Source organism: Mustela nigripes, chromosome 8, assembly GCF_022355385.1.
Source record: "Mustela nigripes isolate SB6536 chromosome 8, MUSNIG.SB6536, whole genome shotgun sequence".
NCBI classification, from domain to species: domain Eukaryota; kingdom Metazoa; phylum Chordata; class Mammalia; order Carnivora; family Mustelidae; genus Mustela; species Mustela nigripes.
This window is the reverse complement of record NC_081564.1, coordinates 18359137-18376184: the sequence shown is the minus strand read 5'-3', so window position 1 is coordinate 18376184 and position 17048 is coordinate 18359137. Positions and strand designations below refer to the sequence as shown.

General features: G+C 49.3%; 1 protein-coding gene across 8 annotated transcripts in view; it reads right to left on the bottom strand.

The window, feature by feature from the left end:
• The window catches only part of KIAA1671 (KIAA1671 ortholog), a 182220-nt gene that overhangs the window by 152111 nt on the left and 13061 nt on the right, over positions 1-17048 (bottom strand). For 2 of the 8 annotated variants that reach the window (XM_059408685.1, XM_059408683.1), the window contains exon 2: positions 10651-10710. The exons of 4 other annotated variants lie outside the window; for them this stretch is intronic. In XM_059408685.1, the coding sequence (XP_059264668.1) occupies positions 10651-10658 (8 nt within the window). In that variant the 5' untranslated portion in view covers positions 10659-10710. Of the gene's footprint in view, positions 1-9949; positions 9981-10650; positions 10711-17048 lie in introns of those variants that run through there. 2 more of the 8 variants (XM_059408688.1, XM_059408691.1) reach the window with 2 other exon arrangements.

Below are 17048 nucleotides of genomic sequence, written 5' to 3'. Positions count from 1 at the left end.
TATCCAGTGAGGATACACTGCGGAGGTCAAGATGGAGGCCGGGAACCAAAGAGGAGCGGCCTGCCGCCTCCCAGGTAGGAGATGGGGGTACTCTGGACCCGTAGGAGATGGGAGGATAAAGAGGAAATACAGTGTGACTTGAGACCATCCACATACGAGAGAGGAACAGCATGAACGACCCCCACCCCCAACATGAAGCCAGGGGGAGTCAGAGGCAAAGGGACCCCAGAAAAACATCAGTTTAATACCCCCCACCACCATGCAGAAGCAGTGAGAGCATGCTGGGCCTCAAGGCTAACACCAGCCCAAAGTGCAGGGAGTCAGAGAGATCTGGGTTCAAATCCCAACTCTGTACTTACTAGTTGCATGGCCTTATAAGTTCATTCCCCTCCCCGAGCCTCAGTTTTCTTGCCTGTGAAATGGGGAGAATGATGCCAAATCCACCAGACCTGGAAGGCTCCAGCATAGTCCCCCAGGGCAGAATGGCTCCCTTCCCCTTACTCCTGTCTTCGGGTCTGATGCCAGCCCGCAATGCTCACTTGAGTTAAATCACCCTGAAGACCAGTTTTGAAGAACTGCCATCCATGAACAGCAACTTTCTTCCCAAAGGATCACATGAAGCAGAAATGGGAATCCTTCCCATTGAGGGGGTTTGGAACAGAAATCCCCTAAAAATCACAAGCACGCTCCCAATTCTGGGACCTGAGCTAGGGCGAGGGTCTCAACTGTCCTGGGACCCACAGACAGAGCTAGGCTGGGCAGGGCAGGACCCCTCCTACCCTGGGCGATCATAGCGAAGACAAACATGACTCGGGGGTTCAGATGAGGCGAGGTCAGTCTCAGATCCAGGCTCAGCTTCAGAAAAATCACTCTCCTGATCTGTGCCTCAGTTTCCCCACTTGTAAAGCAGAGAGATGGTGCCCTGCCCTGCAGGAGTCTGGAAGCTTAGCTGTCGGGGAATGCCTGCAGAGGCTGGGGGCGCATGACGTGCATTCTCAGGACCTTGGTGATGGCTGCAGAAAACAGCCATGCGCTCATCCCCGGAAGCAGGATCCCTGACCCGATATGGGAAAAAGCACCTTTGTGGATGGACTTATGTGAAAGATCTCAAGAGGCAAGGAAGAGCCTGGGGGATCTGGGTGGGCCCGAAATGCAATCACGCGTGTCCTTGTGCGAGGGAAGCAGATGGAGGCCTGCCTCCAGGAAAGGCCAGATGACAGCCTCACCAGGGACAACTGAGGTGGCAGCTTCTAGAAGCTGGAAGAGGCAAGGGAAAGGAGGCTCTCCCAGCTCCTCTGGAAGTGGCCAATTTCTGCTCAGCAAAACTGACCTCGAACTTCTGACCTCCAGAACTACGGCAGAATGAACTTCTGTTGTTCTGAGCCACGGTTCCTGGAGGTTTGTTACGAAAGCCACAGGAAACCAACCCAAAGGCCTTCATAACATTCCAAGCCAGAAGGACTGGATCAATATTTACAGCCATTCACACTGTTGGACTGAATGAGGATTTCTGCAGGTGGAGCCCAGACACAGGGCGATTTTAAGAACTCCCAGAGAGATGTCAGGGTTCATCCAGGGGTGAGATGCGCAAGTCTGGAAGCTGGAGGGGTCAAAGGCATGGTTACCTCATACACTGGCTCCTTGCACTGCTTCCCAGAACCGTGGCCACCTGTCACTCATGGGCCTCCTGCAGGGACCCTGGGCACTTGAGGGCAGGGGTCCCGCTCATCACTCTGCACTCACCATCGCCAGGCAACAGCTGTGGCACCTGCTGCACGCCACGCCCGATGGATCCAGGAGTGAACAAGACACAGGTCCAACACAGACCAAGGAGGCAGGACAGGGGCAGGCCCTAAAGCACTAGACCCCGGGATGGCGGGGAAGGGTCTACCTGGGGACAACAGGGGCTACAGAGGAGGGAGGACTAGAAGCTGCTGGAGGGATGTGTCTGCAGAGGAAACATCTGAGCTAGTGTTGAAGGGGACACAAAATCCCACAGCAGTGGGGCCACATCCATCACCCTGTACGCTCCAACTGCTTCCAAAACCTTTCAAGGCTCTGCCCCAGGACTTCCCCCTACCCTGGGGGTTGGGGTGCCAGACACACCAGACGTGGCCAGGAGCTAATCCCCCAGAAGCAGCCATCAGCCAGTGAAGGACAGGACCTGACATACACATACCCCAGCTCCCACCTCTCCCAGGGTGCTTGCCCATTCGACACGGTCCCCAGAGGTCCCCTGTCCTGCTGATGAACACACCCAGCACTGGCCTCTTTCCCTGCCCTGTCTGGCTTCCCCAGTCCCTGGGGAGACTTTCCTGGGACCAGCTCCCACACAAAGCATAGGCAAGGGAATAGAGCCCTGTGTCTGCTCTGGGGAAGCCCACAGCCAAGCAGGTGATATATTCCACGCAGAAGACAAAACATCAGGAGAAGCCCATGGTACAAGAGGAAGATGTCAAGGTGATCACCCCCACCTCAATGCTGCCCCAACTGGCCCCCCTTCTTGTGTCAAATGCTGCCTTCAGCAAAACACCTCTTCCATATTCCTCGTCCCTTCGTTAATAAAGGAAGGTGCTGTTACCATCCTCTTTTACTTTTAAACAGGGAAAGTGAGCTCAGAGAGGGGAAGTCTTCATAAAAATCTAAAAGGGCCTCACCACTCTCCCCCTCGCTCATCAGGCTTCAGCCACACACACTTTCCTGTTCCTCGTACATGCCACCACTTCCTTCCCCCAGAAAGTTCCTACTTCGGGACCTTTGCCCTTGCTGTTCCCACAGCCTGCAGGAAGGGGCTGCCTCCTCCTCCACTTTCAGCTCTCTGCTTAAAAATCGGAATGATTTGGGGGCACCTGGGTGGCTCAGTCATTATGTGTCTGCCTTCAGCTCAGGTCATGATCCCAGGATTCTGGGATCGATCCCCGAATGGGGCTCCCTGCTCGGCAAGTCTGCTTCTCCCTCTCCCACTTCCTCTGTTTTTGTTCCCTCTCTCACTGTATCTCTCTCTGTCAAATATATAAATAAAATCTTTAAAAAAAAAAAAAGAATGATTTTTAAATCACTGAAAAAAATAATCGAAAGAATAATACTTCGCAACACATAAAAATTATTTGAAAAATCAAATTTCGGTGTCCATAAAGAAAATGTGAGTGGTGCCTGGATGGCTCAGTCTCTGCCTTCGGCTGAGGTCATGATCCCGGGGTCCTGGAATCGAGCCCCACATCGGGCTCTCTGCTCTGCAGGGAGCCTGCTTCCTCCAATCTCTCTCTGCTTGCCTCTCTGCCTATTTGTGAATTCAGTCAAATAAATAAATAAATTCTTAAAAAAAAAAAAAAAAAAGAAAAAAAAAAAAAAAAAAAAAGAAAATCTGAGTGGAGGACGCACTCAGTTACATATTGTCCCTGGCTGCTTGGGCAGTATATGGCGGTCAGTCATGATGGGGCTCTTATAGTCCAAAAAGCCAAAACTATCTGGTCCTTTACAGGAGAAGCTAGTGGGCTGTTACCCTAGGGTGTGGAGGGGCCTTGTCTGTCAATGAGTCCCTGGGGCCTGAAAAGGGTTAGGCCCAAGCAGGGGAACAAAGAAGGCATGGATGATTAATGCAAGGCCCCACCCCCAGGAGGGAGTTGAACATCACCTAGGATTGCAATGGTAGATGAATGAATGAATGGAAATTAATATATGCACCTCAATGGGAAGCCAGAGGCATCATCCCTGTGGCCCAAAGTCCCTCCATGGTATTGCAAACCAGAGTCTGACATCCCCTGGGCGGGCGTCCCTCCAACAGCACCAGCCTGGCCTTGACATTCTGTGGGCCCAGAACTCTAAAGAGAGGATGTGATTCATTCCACAGAGCCTTTCACCAGGAGAGGAAGGAAACCAGCCCTCAGATCCGGAACCAAATTTAACTTCTCTGCTCCACACCCCCCACCCCCAAACACGCAAACACACTGAGCATCTCCACCTTGCTGGGAAGGGGGTCCATCTCAGCAGCCAGGGGGGTGGTGGGGGGAGGGCATTGGTGATTACTGACTCAGCTTTCTCCCAAAGGAGCACCTCACCACTCTCTCAAAACACAGTTGGAGAAAAATCCTCAACGGAAAGAGGGTTTTCCCTAGTAATTCCTCCCTCCTCCCTGCTCTCAGCACTGAGACTAAAATTCATGGGAAATACCGCTGGATGGCTGCTGTTTGCTATTAGCCATAGGGAAGCTAGCAGGCAGGATCCCTTACCTCTAGGAGTTTATGAAAAAACAAGAAACTAAGCAGAAAAAACAAGAGACTAAGCAGGAAGTAAGGGCCTTGCCCTGCACTGGGGACTTCTGGTCCAGCAAATAAGCACCCTTATTAGCATCCTTAACACCTGGGAGACAGTGCCTGATTTATGTTTCAGGTCCCAGTGGGAAAAAATTGATATGGTCACTCTATGGAATGTTACATCTGAAATAGATACATTATTTTTATTTCCCAAGAGAAAGCAAGTTCTTCTCTATGCCAATATACATCCCAAAGTCAGGGAAACATCAGTTTAAAGGTTCTGGAATGGTCATATTTATCCTGCCGTGCCCTTTGGGTGTTGGCCCAAGGTTTTATCACAAGCCTCCCAAAATCTCTTCCGTGGACACGTCAGTGTTTACTGTTCTTCGCCTGCTTCTTCCCGTTCTGAGTGGGGAGGGTCATAGCAGTTCACACATACAAGGGAATTCCACATTCACTAAATGAAACCTTCTCTTGAAGGGGCACATAACTCTGTACAGGCAGGAGTGTGTATATAAAATCAGTGTTCCCTGTTCTGGGGTATGTCCCCTGACCCGGAATCCCGGCTGTCTTGCAAGAACCAAGGACCATTGCATCAGTGTGGTGAGCACTCGCAAGACAGAAGGCCCCGGCAATGACCCTCAGTGCTCTTTGTCCTATCTGTGTGACCCTATTTGCTTGCCCTCTCTGAGTCTCCGGTTCAGGGAGTATTAGCACTGCCCTAGCCACCTGCCAGGAGGTAAATGTTCTCGGGGGGGTGGGGGGCAGGTAAACCTTAAAGAATACACACCATCAGTCACCAGCATGCACCTTCCCAGGCTGACATTAGACGGCCTTTTCCCAAAAGAGAATCTGATCACATGGTGCCCCCTGCCTGGATCTTTAGAGGGGCTCAGAATTAAATCCACCCCCTTTCCATGGCTCTGTGCCTGACCCTCCAGTTTCTCTGCCCTCAGCCTACAACACTCCCCTTGCTATTCTGCTCCTGTCACAATGCCCTCTGCTATACTCGCACGGGGAAGCCTACGCATATGCTGTTCCCTCAGCCTGGAAGGACACTCTCTCCCCACCCCCCTCACCCCTGCCAAACACACAACCTTTAGGTCTCAGTCTTAATGGACCTTCCTCAGTGTGGCGGGTTGAATAGTGATTGTCCCCCCAAAATTCATGTGCACCTTGAATCTTAGAAAATGACCTTATTTGATCTTTGCAGATAGACTTACTTACTGAAGTCACACTGGATTTGGTGGGGGGGGGGGTAATCCAATGACTGGTGTCCTTTGAAGAGGAGATAGATACACAAATGGAAGCCAAGGAACACCAAGAATTGCTAGAAGATGCTAGAAGTCACCAGAAGTGGCAAAAGGAAGGGTCCTCCCCTGGAGCCTTGGAGGGAGTAGAGCCCTGCCAACACCTTGATTTGGGACTTCTAGCCTTCAGAGTTTGAGAGAATAGATGTCTTTGTTCTAAGCCACTCAGATGCAATGACTTGTCATACTACACTCAGAAAAGCCAGAGCCAACCCTTCAGAGAAACTACTTCCATCAGACTTTCTTCAAAGCACCCTGCTCCTCTCCCCCAACCCCTGCAAGGTTCTGCCCCTTCTTCAACCCATAAACTCCTAGAGGTAAGGGATCCTGCCTGCTAGCTTCCCTATGGCTAATAGCAAACAGCAGCCATCCAGCGGTATTTCCCATGAATTCAGATGCCCCGAGGGAAGCTCAGAGGTCAAGGGACTCTGAGGTTTGCCCTGACACCCATGGGAGAGTTCCAGTGACGGCCAGGCAATAGAGTGAGCCTTGCCCACTGGGACCCCCAACTGCTGTCTCTCCCCAACCCAGGCTCCTGTCTCACACCCTCACTGCCTGACTCTGCATTTATGAAGCATGACAGGCAGACAGTCCCAGGGCTGGACATGACATGGCACCAACTTGTAGAAAAAAAGTAGGTCCGGCCAGAAGAAAGTCTCTACTGGGTCTCGGCCGTACTTAACGCTGGCACAACACTTGCTCATTGCCCCTTTCAACGAAAGGCCTCCAGCTCAAAACCCATCGGGATGGCAACATTTATGCAGGCGGAACTATGACACGGTTTGATCTTCTTTGTATTCTTTTTTGTTAAGATTTATTTTAGAGAAAGAGGGACACAGAGAGCGAGCTCCTCCTTCCTGCAGGAGCAGAAAGAGCATAGGGAAGGGGAAAGAGAATCTCAAGTAGGCTCCAGCCTGGTGCAGAGCCCGACGTGCAATCCTGATCTTGATCTCGATCTCACAACCCTGAGGTCACGACCCGAGCGGAAACCAGAAGTCAGAGGCTTCACTGACTGAGTCACCCAGACGCCCCTCTTTTGTTTCTTTTTTTTTTTTTTAAGATTTTATTTATTTGACAGAGATCACAAGTAGGCAGAGAGGCGGTTGCAGGGGAGCAGGATCCCCGCTGAGCAGAGAGCCCAATGGGGGGCACGATCCCAGGACCCTGAGATTATGACCCAAGTTGAAGGCAGAGGCTTAACCCACTGATCATCCAGGCGCCCCCTTTGTTTGTATCCTTAAAGCAAACTACCAATGGCCAGAGGTGCTGGTTTTCTCGAAGTAGAATAATGATACAAAATATCAATACAATTTTATATTAATATATGGATCACTGATTATTAATATATTTAATAATTATATATTTTAATTACCAGCTCAAATACTTATTAATATTTACATATTATATACAATTGATATAATTAATACTGTGATAATAATATAAAATATTACTATTCTGTACTATAAAATATTTTATTATATATTATATAATTAATTATATAATTTATAATATATAATAATATAAATGTATGTTATTTTCTAATAATAAATAATAACAGAGGCACACAGACGTGGCAAAATTGGGATGGTGTGTGAATGAGAGAGCTGGAGGGTTTCTGTACACACCCACCCACCACCCACCCATGCCTTCACTCTCTCAAGCAGAGATGCAGGCACACATTCACATCCCTTGGGTAGTTCTGGGATAAACCCCTCAGCTGTAGCCAGGGTAAAATAATATGTTATAGGATCAGGTTCCTATAAGTAACACCTGGGTGGGGCACCATGGGGGGATTTCTTTCTTTTTTGGTGTTTGTTTGTGGGGTTTTTTTGAAAGCTTTTATTTATTTGAAATAAAGAGAGGGGGGAACAGATGGAGAGGGAGAAGCAGACTTCCCACCAAGCAGGGGGCCTGATGCAGGACTTGATCCCAGGATCCGGGGCTCATGACCTGAGCTGAAGGCAGACACTTAACTGCTGAACCCCCCAGACGCCCAGGGGATTTCTTTTTTATTACAAATGCTCAGGCTCCATCCCAGACCTGCTGAGTGTGGGCCTCCAGAGGGTAGACCCAGCAGCACCTGGATTTTTTAAAGCTTTCTGGGGGGCTTCTTCAGAACAGCCAAGCTCTGGGTACTTCAGTGCTACTTCCTCCCCAGTAAGCCAGGAGTTGGGTCCACGGTGCCTGGACAGCATCCTGGAAGAATTAAGACCCAGGCCTAATGTATTTCTCCTCAAAACGACACATGCCAGGGCATGCCCAGAGTCTATGAAAAACAGGTTCTTTATTATATCCAGGCCAGCCCTTTGTGTGGCACTGGGTATGTCCTGTGAAAGTTCACCATAGGGTAAGGGAGGCCAAGATACTTCCAGAAAGCACATCATGATGCAGCGGACATTCTCCCAGGGACCGAGGCACCACAGATACAGATCCTCAGACTCTCCCACAGAAAGCAGGGGCCAGTCACGTCTATGTGGATGGCCAGTATCAAAAACACAGAAACGGACAAACGCTGGTGGGGATAGCGACGCTGGAGTCCGCGCACATGAAATGGCGGGAACGTAAAATGGCGCCGCTGCTCTGTGGACAACAGTATGGCGGCTCCCCGGAGAATTAAAAACATTGCTAGGGTCCAGCAATCCCACGTCTGGGTATAGACCCAGAAAAATTGAAAGCAGGGTCTCAAAGAGATACCCATACACCTGTGTTGGTAGCAGCACTGTCCACCACACCACGGGGTGGGAGCCTCTCCCACTGACCAATGAAGGGACAAACACAATGTGCTCAATCCACACAATGCAGTATTATCCAGCCTTAAAAAGCAAGGGAGTACTGACACGGGCTACAGCATGGGTGAGGACGGGACGCTGAGTGACATGAGCCAGTCACAAAATGCAAACGTCCCACAATGCCACATAAGGAGGCCCCTGGCATGGTCAGATTCACAGAGACAGACAGGGGAATGCTGGGTGCCAGTGGCTGGGACAGCAAGGGAAGGGGACTTCGTGTTCAAAGGGCACAGAATGTCCATTCTGGAAGCTGCAGAGTTGTGGAGCAGGATGGTGGGACGGCAGACCAACGGTGTGAATATACTTAATGCCGCCATACTGTTTGCCTCAAAACAGCAAAGATGGTAGGTTTCCGTTATGTGTATTTTTCACCACCATTTAAAAATAAATTAATGAAAAAAAAATCTGGTGCGAGGATGAGGCCTGTCTTGGCACCCAGCTACCTGGGTTCCTATCGCAGTTCAACCATGCACTAGCTAGGCGGCCTTAGGCAACGTAATATGTCTCTCTGTGCCTCAGTTTCCTCATCTGTAAAATGGGAAAACACGAGGCCATAGGGAGGATGAAGGGGGGCAGAGGGCCTGGTTCACAGCATGTGCCCACATGCTAAGTATCACCGCAGTGCTTGTGAATATTACTGTCCCCCCTCCATACCCTGCCGGAGCTCTGGAGTTCTGGAAAACACACCAAGGTAAAGAATATGTGGGCCCAGGGGGATGAATCTTTGGCCTTGTGGTTTATTTAGTATCGGGTGCCACTTCTGAGTAAGGGACAGACTATGTGGCACACGTGGGAAGTGCAGAAATCAAACTCAGTGAGGACAGAGGTTGATGAGGTACAGAAGACATCCCTGCCCAGAACCACCTGCCCTCCGCTTGCTGGGTGACACAGGCCTGCCCTCTCTGGGCTTTGGTGACCCCTGCTCCTCTAGCCTCGGCCTCCTGTAAGTCTGAGAGTGAGAAGCCAAGCCCTTGGTCCCATAGTCAGCACAACTCACCCCGGAGCCCAGGGGTGGGGTGAGGGATGGCGGGTGCCCCCAGGTGGCCACGGGGTTAGAGCATCTTAGAAACATCCAGGCCTTTCTGTTCCTGACGCACAGGCTCCAAGAGGCCAGACTTGGGAACTGGTTTCCAAGAGAAAGTTGGGGTTGGGGCCATCCATGAGCCAGCCTCACTCAGGTCACCGGCTTCATTCATCAAGGGCGAGGCAGGACACAAAGTCCCTGGCCTCGGGCCAAACATTTTATTTCAAATCCCCACAGGAGGAGCTCTGTTGGTTTCTCTTGTCAAAGAAACACAACCCCCATATTGCAAGGTCATCCAACAAATGCAGATGTGTTTGACGCTGATACTGCAGAATTATTATTATTACTACACTAATAATAATAACAGTGGCCAAGACACCTCCAGCACCAGGATAGTAAGAACTTCACAGACCACATGTCCGTTAATCCTGATGAGAGCCCGCTCTGAGGTGATTCTACCATCATTCCCATTGTACAAACATGGAAACAGAGGCTGACGATCGGACAGTCACACAAACGGCAAACAGTGAAGACGAGCCCTTGAACCCAAGCTTGCCTGAGACGAGAGCCCACCTGCTGTGCTTTCCTCTTTCCTCCTCCCCGGTGCTATGGCCGCGTCTTGAGCTCCTATTACAGGTACGATCCTTAAAGCCCTTTGAAGGAGGTACCGCCGTCACATGTGAATTGTCCAGAGGCAAGAATGGAACTCGGTTCTTTCTGTGGAGCCATGGTCAACCTCACTGGACTGTGACTCCAGAGGGTCTCATCCCATCTGTGCCACCCCCACTGACTGGCAGGGTCCCCTCAAGGTTCTGTCCACCCAGGGCAAGGAAGGCAGTGGGCAGCAGTTCTCCTGCAAAGCCCAGTGGACTCAGGCCCAGCCAGAGGCAGGTGGCCATGGACCAGGCTGGGGGTGGACTCCAGCATGCGGGGAACAGATAGGGAAGGGGACCAAACCCATCTCCCTACCCACCAGGGTGCTGAGTGTTGAGAGCACCTTCATGTCTCTCTCAAATGGCCTGGTGGGCTCTCTGCATCCCCCAGGGGAGTGCCTGAGGCTTGTGAGCACCCAGTGGGTATTCAGGCTCCCCCAAACAGCTTGGGAGCTTTAGCACCCCAAGCCCATCACACCTGTTAGAGGGGGGCGGCATGGACAGGTCCCTCCAACAAAGGTGGGGCATGGAAGGGCAAGGGGGCACCAGGAGGGTGTCCTAGGGAAAGAGTATGAATCAGGAAGCAGGAATCCTGATGTCTTGACTCTGCTCAGTTCCTACCTGGTCATGTGACCTTGAGTGAAACACTCACCATCCTCCTCAAGCCTTCTGTTCTCTCCCCTAGAAAGGAAAACCCAGACAGCCTTGTTAGGGGCCGGATCCAATGCCCACCCCTGGGGATTCTGCCACCTTGCTCCCCAACAGGGTACTGCCAAATGTGGAGCGATCTTCCCCAGGGGGACATGAGGGCTCAGCATTGCCCCTCCCAGGGCTGCAGGGCGGGAGAGGGAGAACCAGGCTGTCAGAAGTCCTGAAGACCAGGGATTGGGACACTTGTCGGGTCCCCAGGCAGCTGCCTGGCCAGTGTGCACCACCAGGCACACAGATGGCCACACTGCAGCAAGGGGGGTGTGGATGGTGCAGGAAAACCCATTCCCACTGCCGAATCAATAAAAGGGCCCGTCCCCCACAAGTGAGTCCACAGTGTCACTGCCCAGTGCCAAAGAAGGCCAAAGGAAATGAGCAGGGACAGTGGGTCTTCATGCTGAGTCACCTCCCTCCCTGACCCTCAGTGTTCTCATCTGGAAAAAGGGCTTGCTATCGCCCACCTGGTGGAGCCATCCAAAGGGTATACCCTATGAAATTACGGTATTCCACCCCTGCTGACCTCCAAAACCAGAATGTTGGTGTTTCAACCCAATATGTGGATGGGCGCAGTGTGCAGCCTGAGCAAAACTGAGCGCAACAGGGTGTGCTTTCCTCGTCCATGGGAAGAGCGTACACCTTGTTGCACCTGCTTCCAAATCCCGAATATAAAAAGCAGGCAGCTTGCCTTAGTTCATAAGGCAATGTCCCAAGTATGCCAGAGCGTGTGTGTGATATCTTTCCATGTGTGTTACATCAAATATAACTAGCCCATCAAACATCCTTAAAATGTTTAAGTTTTGGGGGCACCTGGGTGACTCAGCTGATCAAGCAACTGCCTTCAGCTCAAGTCATGATCGTGGAGTACCAGGATCGAGTCCCACGTCCTCCTCAGGAGGGAGTCTGCTTCTCCCTCTGACCATCCCCTCTCTTGTGCTCTCTCTCATTTTTTCTCTCTAAAATAAATAAATAAAATCTTTTTTAAAATAAAATGTTTAAGTTTTTAAAAAACAAGTCAGCATGTGGTATATCCACACAATGAAATATTATGCAGCCACAAAAAGGAATGGAGTCCTGATACGCATTACAACATGGGGAACCCTGAAAACATTATGCCAAGTGAAAGCAAAGTCAGTCAGCAAAGGCCACACATTGTATGAGTCCATTCACAGAAAATATCCAAAACAGGCCAATCATTAGAGACAGAAGGAGATGAATGCCGGTATACCCACAGCTGTGGTCATTGGAAGGAAGGAGGCAATGATAGCTAATATGTACCTGGTTTCTTCACCTGGTCATAACAGTGCTCTAAAATTGATCATGGTGAAGGTTGCAGAACTCTGTGAATATAAAAACCACTGAATTGTACACTTTTAAAATTTTTTTCTTTGGGGACGCCTGGGTGGCTCAGTCACTTAAGCATCCAACTCTTGGTTTCAGCTCAGGTCATGATCTCAGGGTCATGGGATCGAGCCCCGCGTTGGGCTCTGTGTTCAGAGCAGATCCTGCTTCAGATTCTCTCTCCTTCTCCCTCCCCTCTACTCCTCCCTGCTCATGCGCGCTCTCTCTGTCTCTCAAATGGGTAAATAAAATCATTAAAATTTTTTTTTGCTTTTTATGTACTTTTATTCTTTTACTTAAGTCTAATTGACATAAAACATAATTACTTCAGGGACTCAACATAATGATTCAGTATTTATTAATTATTTGAGAGAGAGAGAGAGAACACAAGCAGGAGGGGCAGAGGGAGGAGAATTTCAAGTTGATGCTGAGCTGAGTGCAGAGCTAGACGCAGCGCTCAATTCCATGACCCTGAGATTGTGACCTGAGCCAAAACTAAGAGTCAGGCACTCAACCAACTAAGCCACCCAGGAAGCCCAATGATTTGATAGCTGAATACACTGTGAAATGATCACCACCATAGCACTGGCTAACATCCATCACCATAGTTAAAAAAAATTTTTTTCTTCTTGTGATGAGAACTTTTAGGATCTGTTCTCTTAGCAACTTTCAAATATGCCATACGGTATCATGAATTAGAGTCCCCATGCTGACACTGCATTCCCAAATTCATTTTACAGCTGGAAGTTTGTATTTACCCCCTTCACCCATTTTCCTTCCCCCCCCCGCAGCCCCACCTCTGGCAACCACCCATCTGTTCTCTGTATGTATGAGCTTGGTTTGTTTTGATTGTTTGATTGTTTGGGGGGGGGGATTTTTTTAGATTTTACATAGAAGTGAAATCATATGGTATTTATCTTTTTCTTATTTCATTGAGCATAATGCCCTCAAGGTCCATCCATGTCACAAATGGTGTTCTTTTTAATGGCTGAATAATATTCCCTTGTCTATAGCTCACATCTTCTTTATCCACTCACCCATCCATGGACCCATAAGTTGCTTCCATACCTTACGTATTATAAATAATGTTGCAACAAAACACGGGATGCCTATATCTTTTTAACTCAGTGTGTTGTTTCCTTCAGATAAATACCCAGAAGTGGAACTGCTGGGTCGTGTGGTATTTCTTTTTACTGACATATAATTAACATAATATTGTTAGTTTCAGGTGTACAACATAATGATTCAACAATTCCCTCCATTACTCAGTGCTCATCACGGTTAAGTGTAGTCACCGTCTGTCACAAAATGACATTATTACAGTCTTTAACCACACTCCCTAGGCTGTACTTTTCACCTCTGTGATTTATTTTATAACTGAAAGTTTGTACCATATTTCTATTTTTAACTGTAATCTGAATTTGTATACTTTATTTTTTTTTTAAGATTTTATTTATTTGACAGAGAGAGACATAGCGAGAGAGGGAACACAAGCAGGGGGAGTGGGAAAGGGAGAAGCTGGCTCCCCAGTTGAGCAGGGAGCTCAATGCGGGGCTCAATCCCAAGACCCTGGGATTACAACCAAGCTGAAGGCAGACGTTTAACTGACTGGCACCCCTGTATACTTTTTTTTTTTTTTAAGATTTTGTTTTTAAGTCATCTCTGTACCCAACATGGGGCTGGCACTTACAACCCTGAGATTCAGAGTTATGTGCTCCACTGACTGAGCCCACCAGGCACTTTAACTGGATGAATCATATAGTACGTGAATTCTATCTCGATAAAACTGCTGTTAAAAAGGTGAGTCGAGTGGGCACCTGGGTGGCTCAGTGGGTTAAGCCTCTGCCTTCGGCTCAGGTCGTGATCCCGGGTCCTGGGATCGAGCCCCGCATTGGGCTCTCTGCTCAGCAGGGAGCCTGCTTCCCTCCCTCTCTCTCTCTCTGCCTGCCTCTTTGCCTACTTGGGATCTATCTCTCTGTCAAATAAATAAATAAAATCTTAAAAAAAAAAAAAAAAAAAGGTGAGTCGAGTTCAAGAAGGAGGTTAACTAAGGACCACTCCAGGTGGAACAGAAATAGGAACAAACCTCAAGGTGATACAAGAATGACCAGAACTTGGGAAACATGGGATTGATACGTTAGATCCACAAAGCACAAGCTACGGGTGGATTCAAGTCACACCTCCTGCGTGGGCACAGGGGTTCGACTTTGCTTCTCCAGTCCTCAGGGTCCTAATCTGGAAAACAGGAACAAGAAGAGTTTCCACCTCCTGGAGCCACCATAAGAACTGCGTGAACGATCAGTGTCTGGGGTATCCCAGGGGCTGGATAGACGTCAGCATTGTTACTGGTCATCCCCATGGCTCTGCAAACAAACTGAGCCTTACAGAGGGGACAGGACATGCTTGAGCTCACAGGCTAGGAAGACCAGGGCTTGCCCTCTGAACCTGTCTTCAACTGCACACAAGTCCCTCCTACCCAGTCAAGAGGCCCAACCCAAGGCTGCCCCATCCAGGCTGAGAAGTCCTTTCCCGAAAGTGAGCCAGACCTGAACCAGCCAGGGATTGGCTGATGGCCTGCCAGACGATAGGGCCTCCAGGAGCTGCCAAAATTCCCTGAGGTCCAGCCTAGCAAGGGAGGCGCAGGGGGGCAGGGGGAGGGCTGACAGAAAGGCAGGAGCCCAGCACAGTGCTTTCCACATAGGCTATTTTATCTGGTCATCACTATTATTCACCCTCCTCGTTGTGATTTTCACCCAGATTTTCTTTGGGACACACCAGTCATTCATCGGACAAATATTTACTGAGCACACCTGCTGTATGTCAGGCACTGTTCTGGGGACAGGACAGTGAACTAGACAAAGTCCCTGCCCTCCTGAGGGTTCTAGTCCCATAGGGGAGACAGACATTAGAGAAAAAATACATAATTTTCAGACTGCAGAGGGGCAGGTGTGGGGGGGAATGGTCTTGGGGAGGGCTGTCCTCCACCTCTGCCCTCATCCTCTGTCACCTGTGGGACAACTACCTCCTCCCTGTCCTCCAGGCTTCCTGCCTCAACCTGAAGTAATTCTCTGCTAGGCAGCCAGAAGAATCTCTTTAAAACCCAAACCCACATCCTATCACGAAGGGCCTCCACGCTTACCATCAACCCCATGTTACCCTGCACTGTACCTCCTGCCCAGCTTCCTCTGCTCCTTTGGTTCTTCTAGCATTTCCAACTTTCTCCTATCTTAGGGCCTTTGCACTTGTCAGTTCTTCTGCCCAGAACCCTTCCTCCCACCCAGGCTCTTCAGATAGCCCTTTTGTTGCCTTTAGGTCACTTCAGCTCTAAGTTAATTTCCTCAGAGCCATTCCCTTATTCCCATCTAAAACAGATATTGGGGCGCCTGGGTGGCTCAGTCGGTTAAGCATCTGATTCTTGATTTCAGCTCAGGTCAAGGTATCAGGGTTGTGAGATGAGCCCTACATCGGGCTCATGCTAGGCATGGAGCCTGCATAAGATTCGCTTCCTCCCTCTCCCTCTGCCCTGCCCCCACTCTCCCCCAATTCTCAAAAAAATAAGTAAGTAAAATAAAAATTAAATAAAACTGCCTGTCTTATTAATGGGACCGTGAATCTGCTTCCTTCCCCACTAGAATGTCTGGCCCATAAAGGCACTGAATCCTGTCATATCCTTAATACAGAGGTGCCTGGGACAGAGCAGGTGCTCAATAAATAGTTGCATGGATGGATGAATGGATGCATGGATGGATGGATGGAGGCTTGGATGCATGGATGGAGGCATGGATGGATGAGAAGTAAGCAGGTGGGTGAATGGATGTATGCACACATGGGTACATGGATGGATGGGTGAAAGGGCAGAAGGATGAATGGGTAGATGGGTGGATATATGGATGCATGATGTATACACTGAAGGACAGAGAGATGGCGGGTAAATTAAAGGGGGTGAATAGATAGATGGATAGTTGGATGGATAGGTAGGTGGAAGGATGGAAGAATGGATGGATGGATCAAAGGATGGATGGGTAGATGGGTCAGTAGATAGGGAAAAAATAGATGCGTAAAAAGAAGGATGGATAGAAGAAGGAATGGAAAAGTAGATGGAGGGCAAATGGAAGAATTAATGGAGGACCACATCCTTCAGTGGTTCCAACCATGTGTTCATGAGTACAGGGTCCTGAATTCAAATCTCTCATGAATATGGTTGTCTGAAATGGGCGAAAGTATGGTTTTCTGAATAGGTGAAATGAAATAAAGCATGTAAAGCATTTAGTGAATGCTCAATGAACATTAATCATATTATTTTAGCTATCATTAAGTGCTGTAATATATATCTAGGTGGTTCACATTTTGGTTAATTTTGGTGGGGTGTTGATGTATGTGTGTGTTTTGCTTGTGTTCTACAACGAATCTGGATTGTTTTTGCAATAAGAATCGCCCTCTACAATAACTCTATATTGTTTTTGTAATAAAAACCACCCACACAGTTACACTTCGAGTTTAGCATTTCTCTCTAGCATCATCTTGGGTTTCAGGCCCGGTCCAGCCGCTTACTTTACAGCTACCCCCTCACACTAGACACACTCTGGAAGCAGAAATCCCTCAGGATCGTGCTCCCCGCGGGAGCACTGTCCAAGAAACCCATCTGGAGACCGTGGACCGTGAAGGGCACAGCCAGGTCAAGGAGATGCCCAGGTCATAGCCCAAGCCAGCAGCACACGAGGCTCCTCAACACTGCCTCCCCCCAGACTCCTCGCTCTGTGGTCCAGCCCCCCAAAAATACAATTTCTGGTGGTGCATTCAGTACCACATCCCACAAGAGCCAGATGACACATTCGCAAGTTTGGGAGACATCTGGGAGGTGCCATGACATTGGGAGGACAATATTTGATCTGGAGAACCCCAGGGGTACCCCCAGGATTCAGCAGCCATCCTTCAGAGCAGCTGAGGTGGCTGAATGGAACCTGGGGCACCAC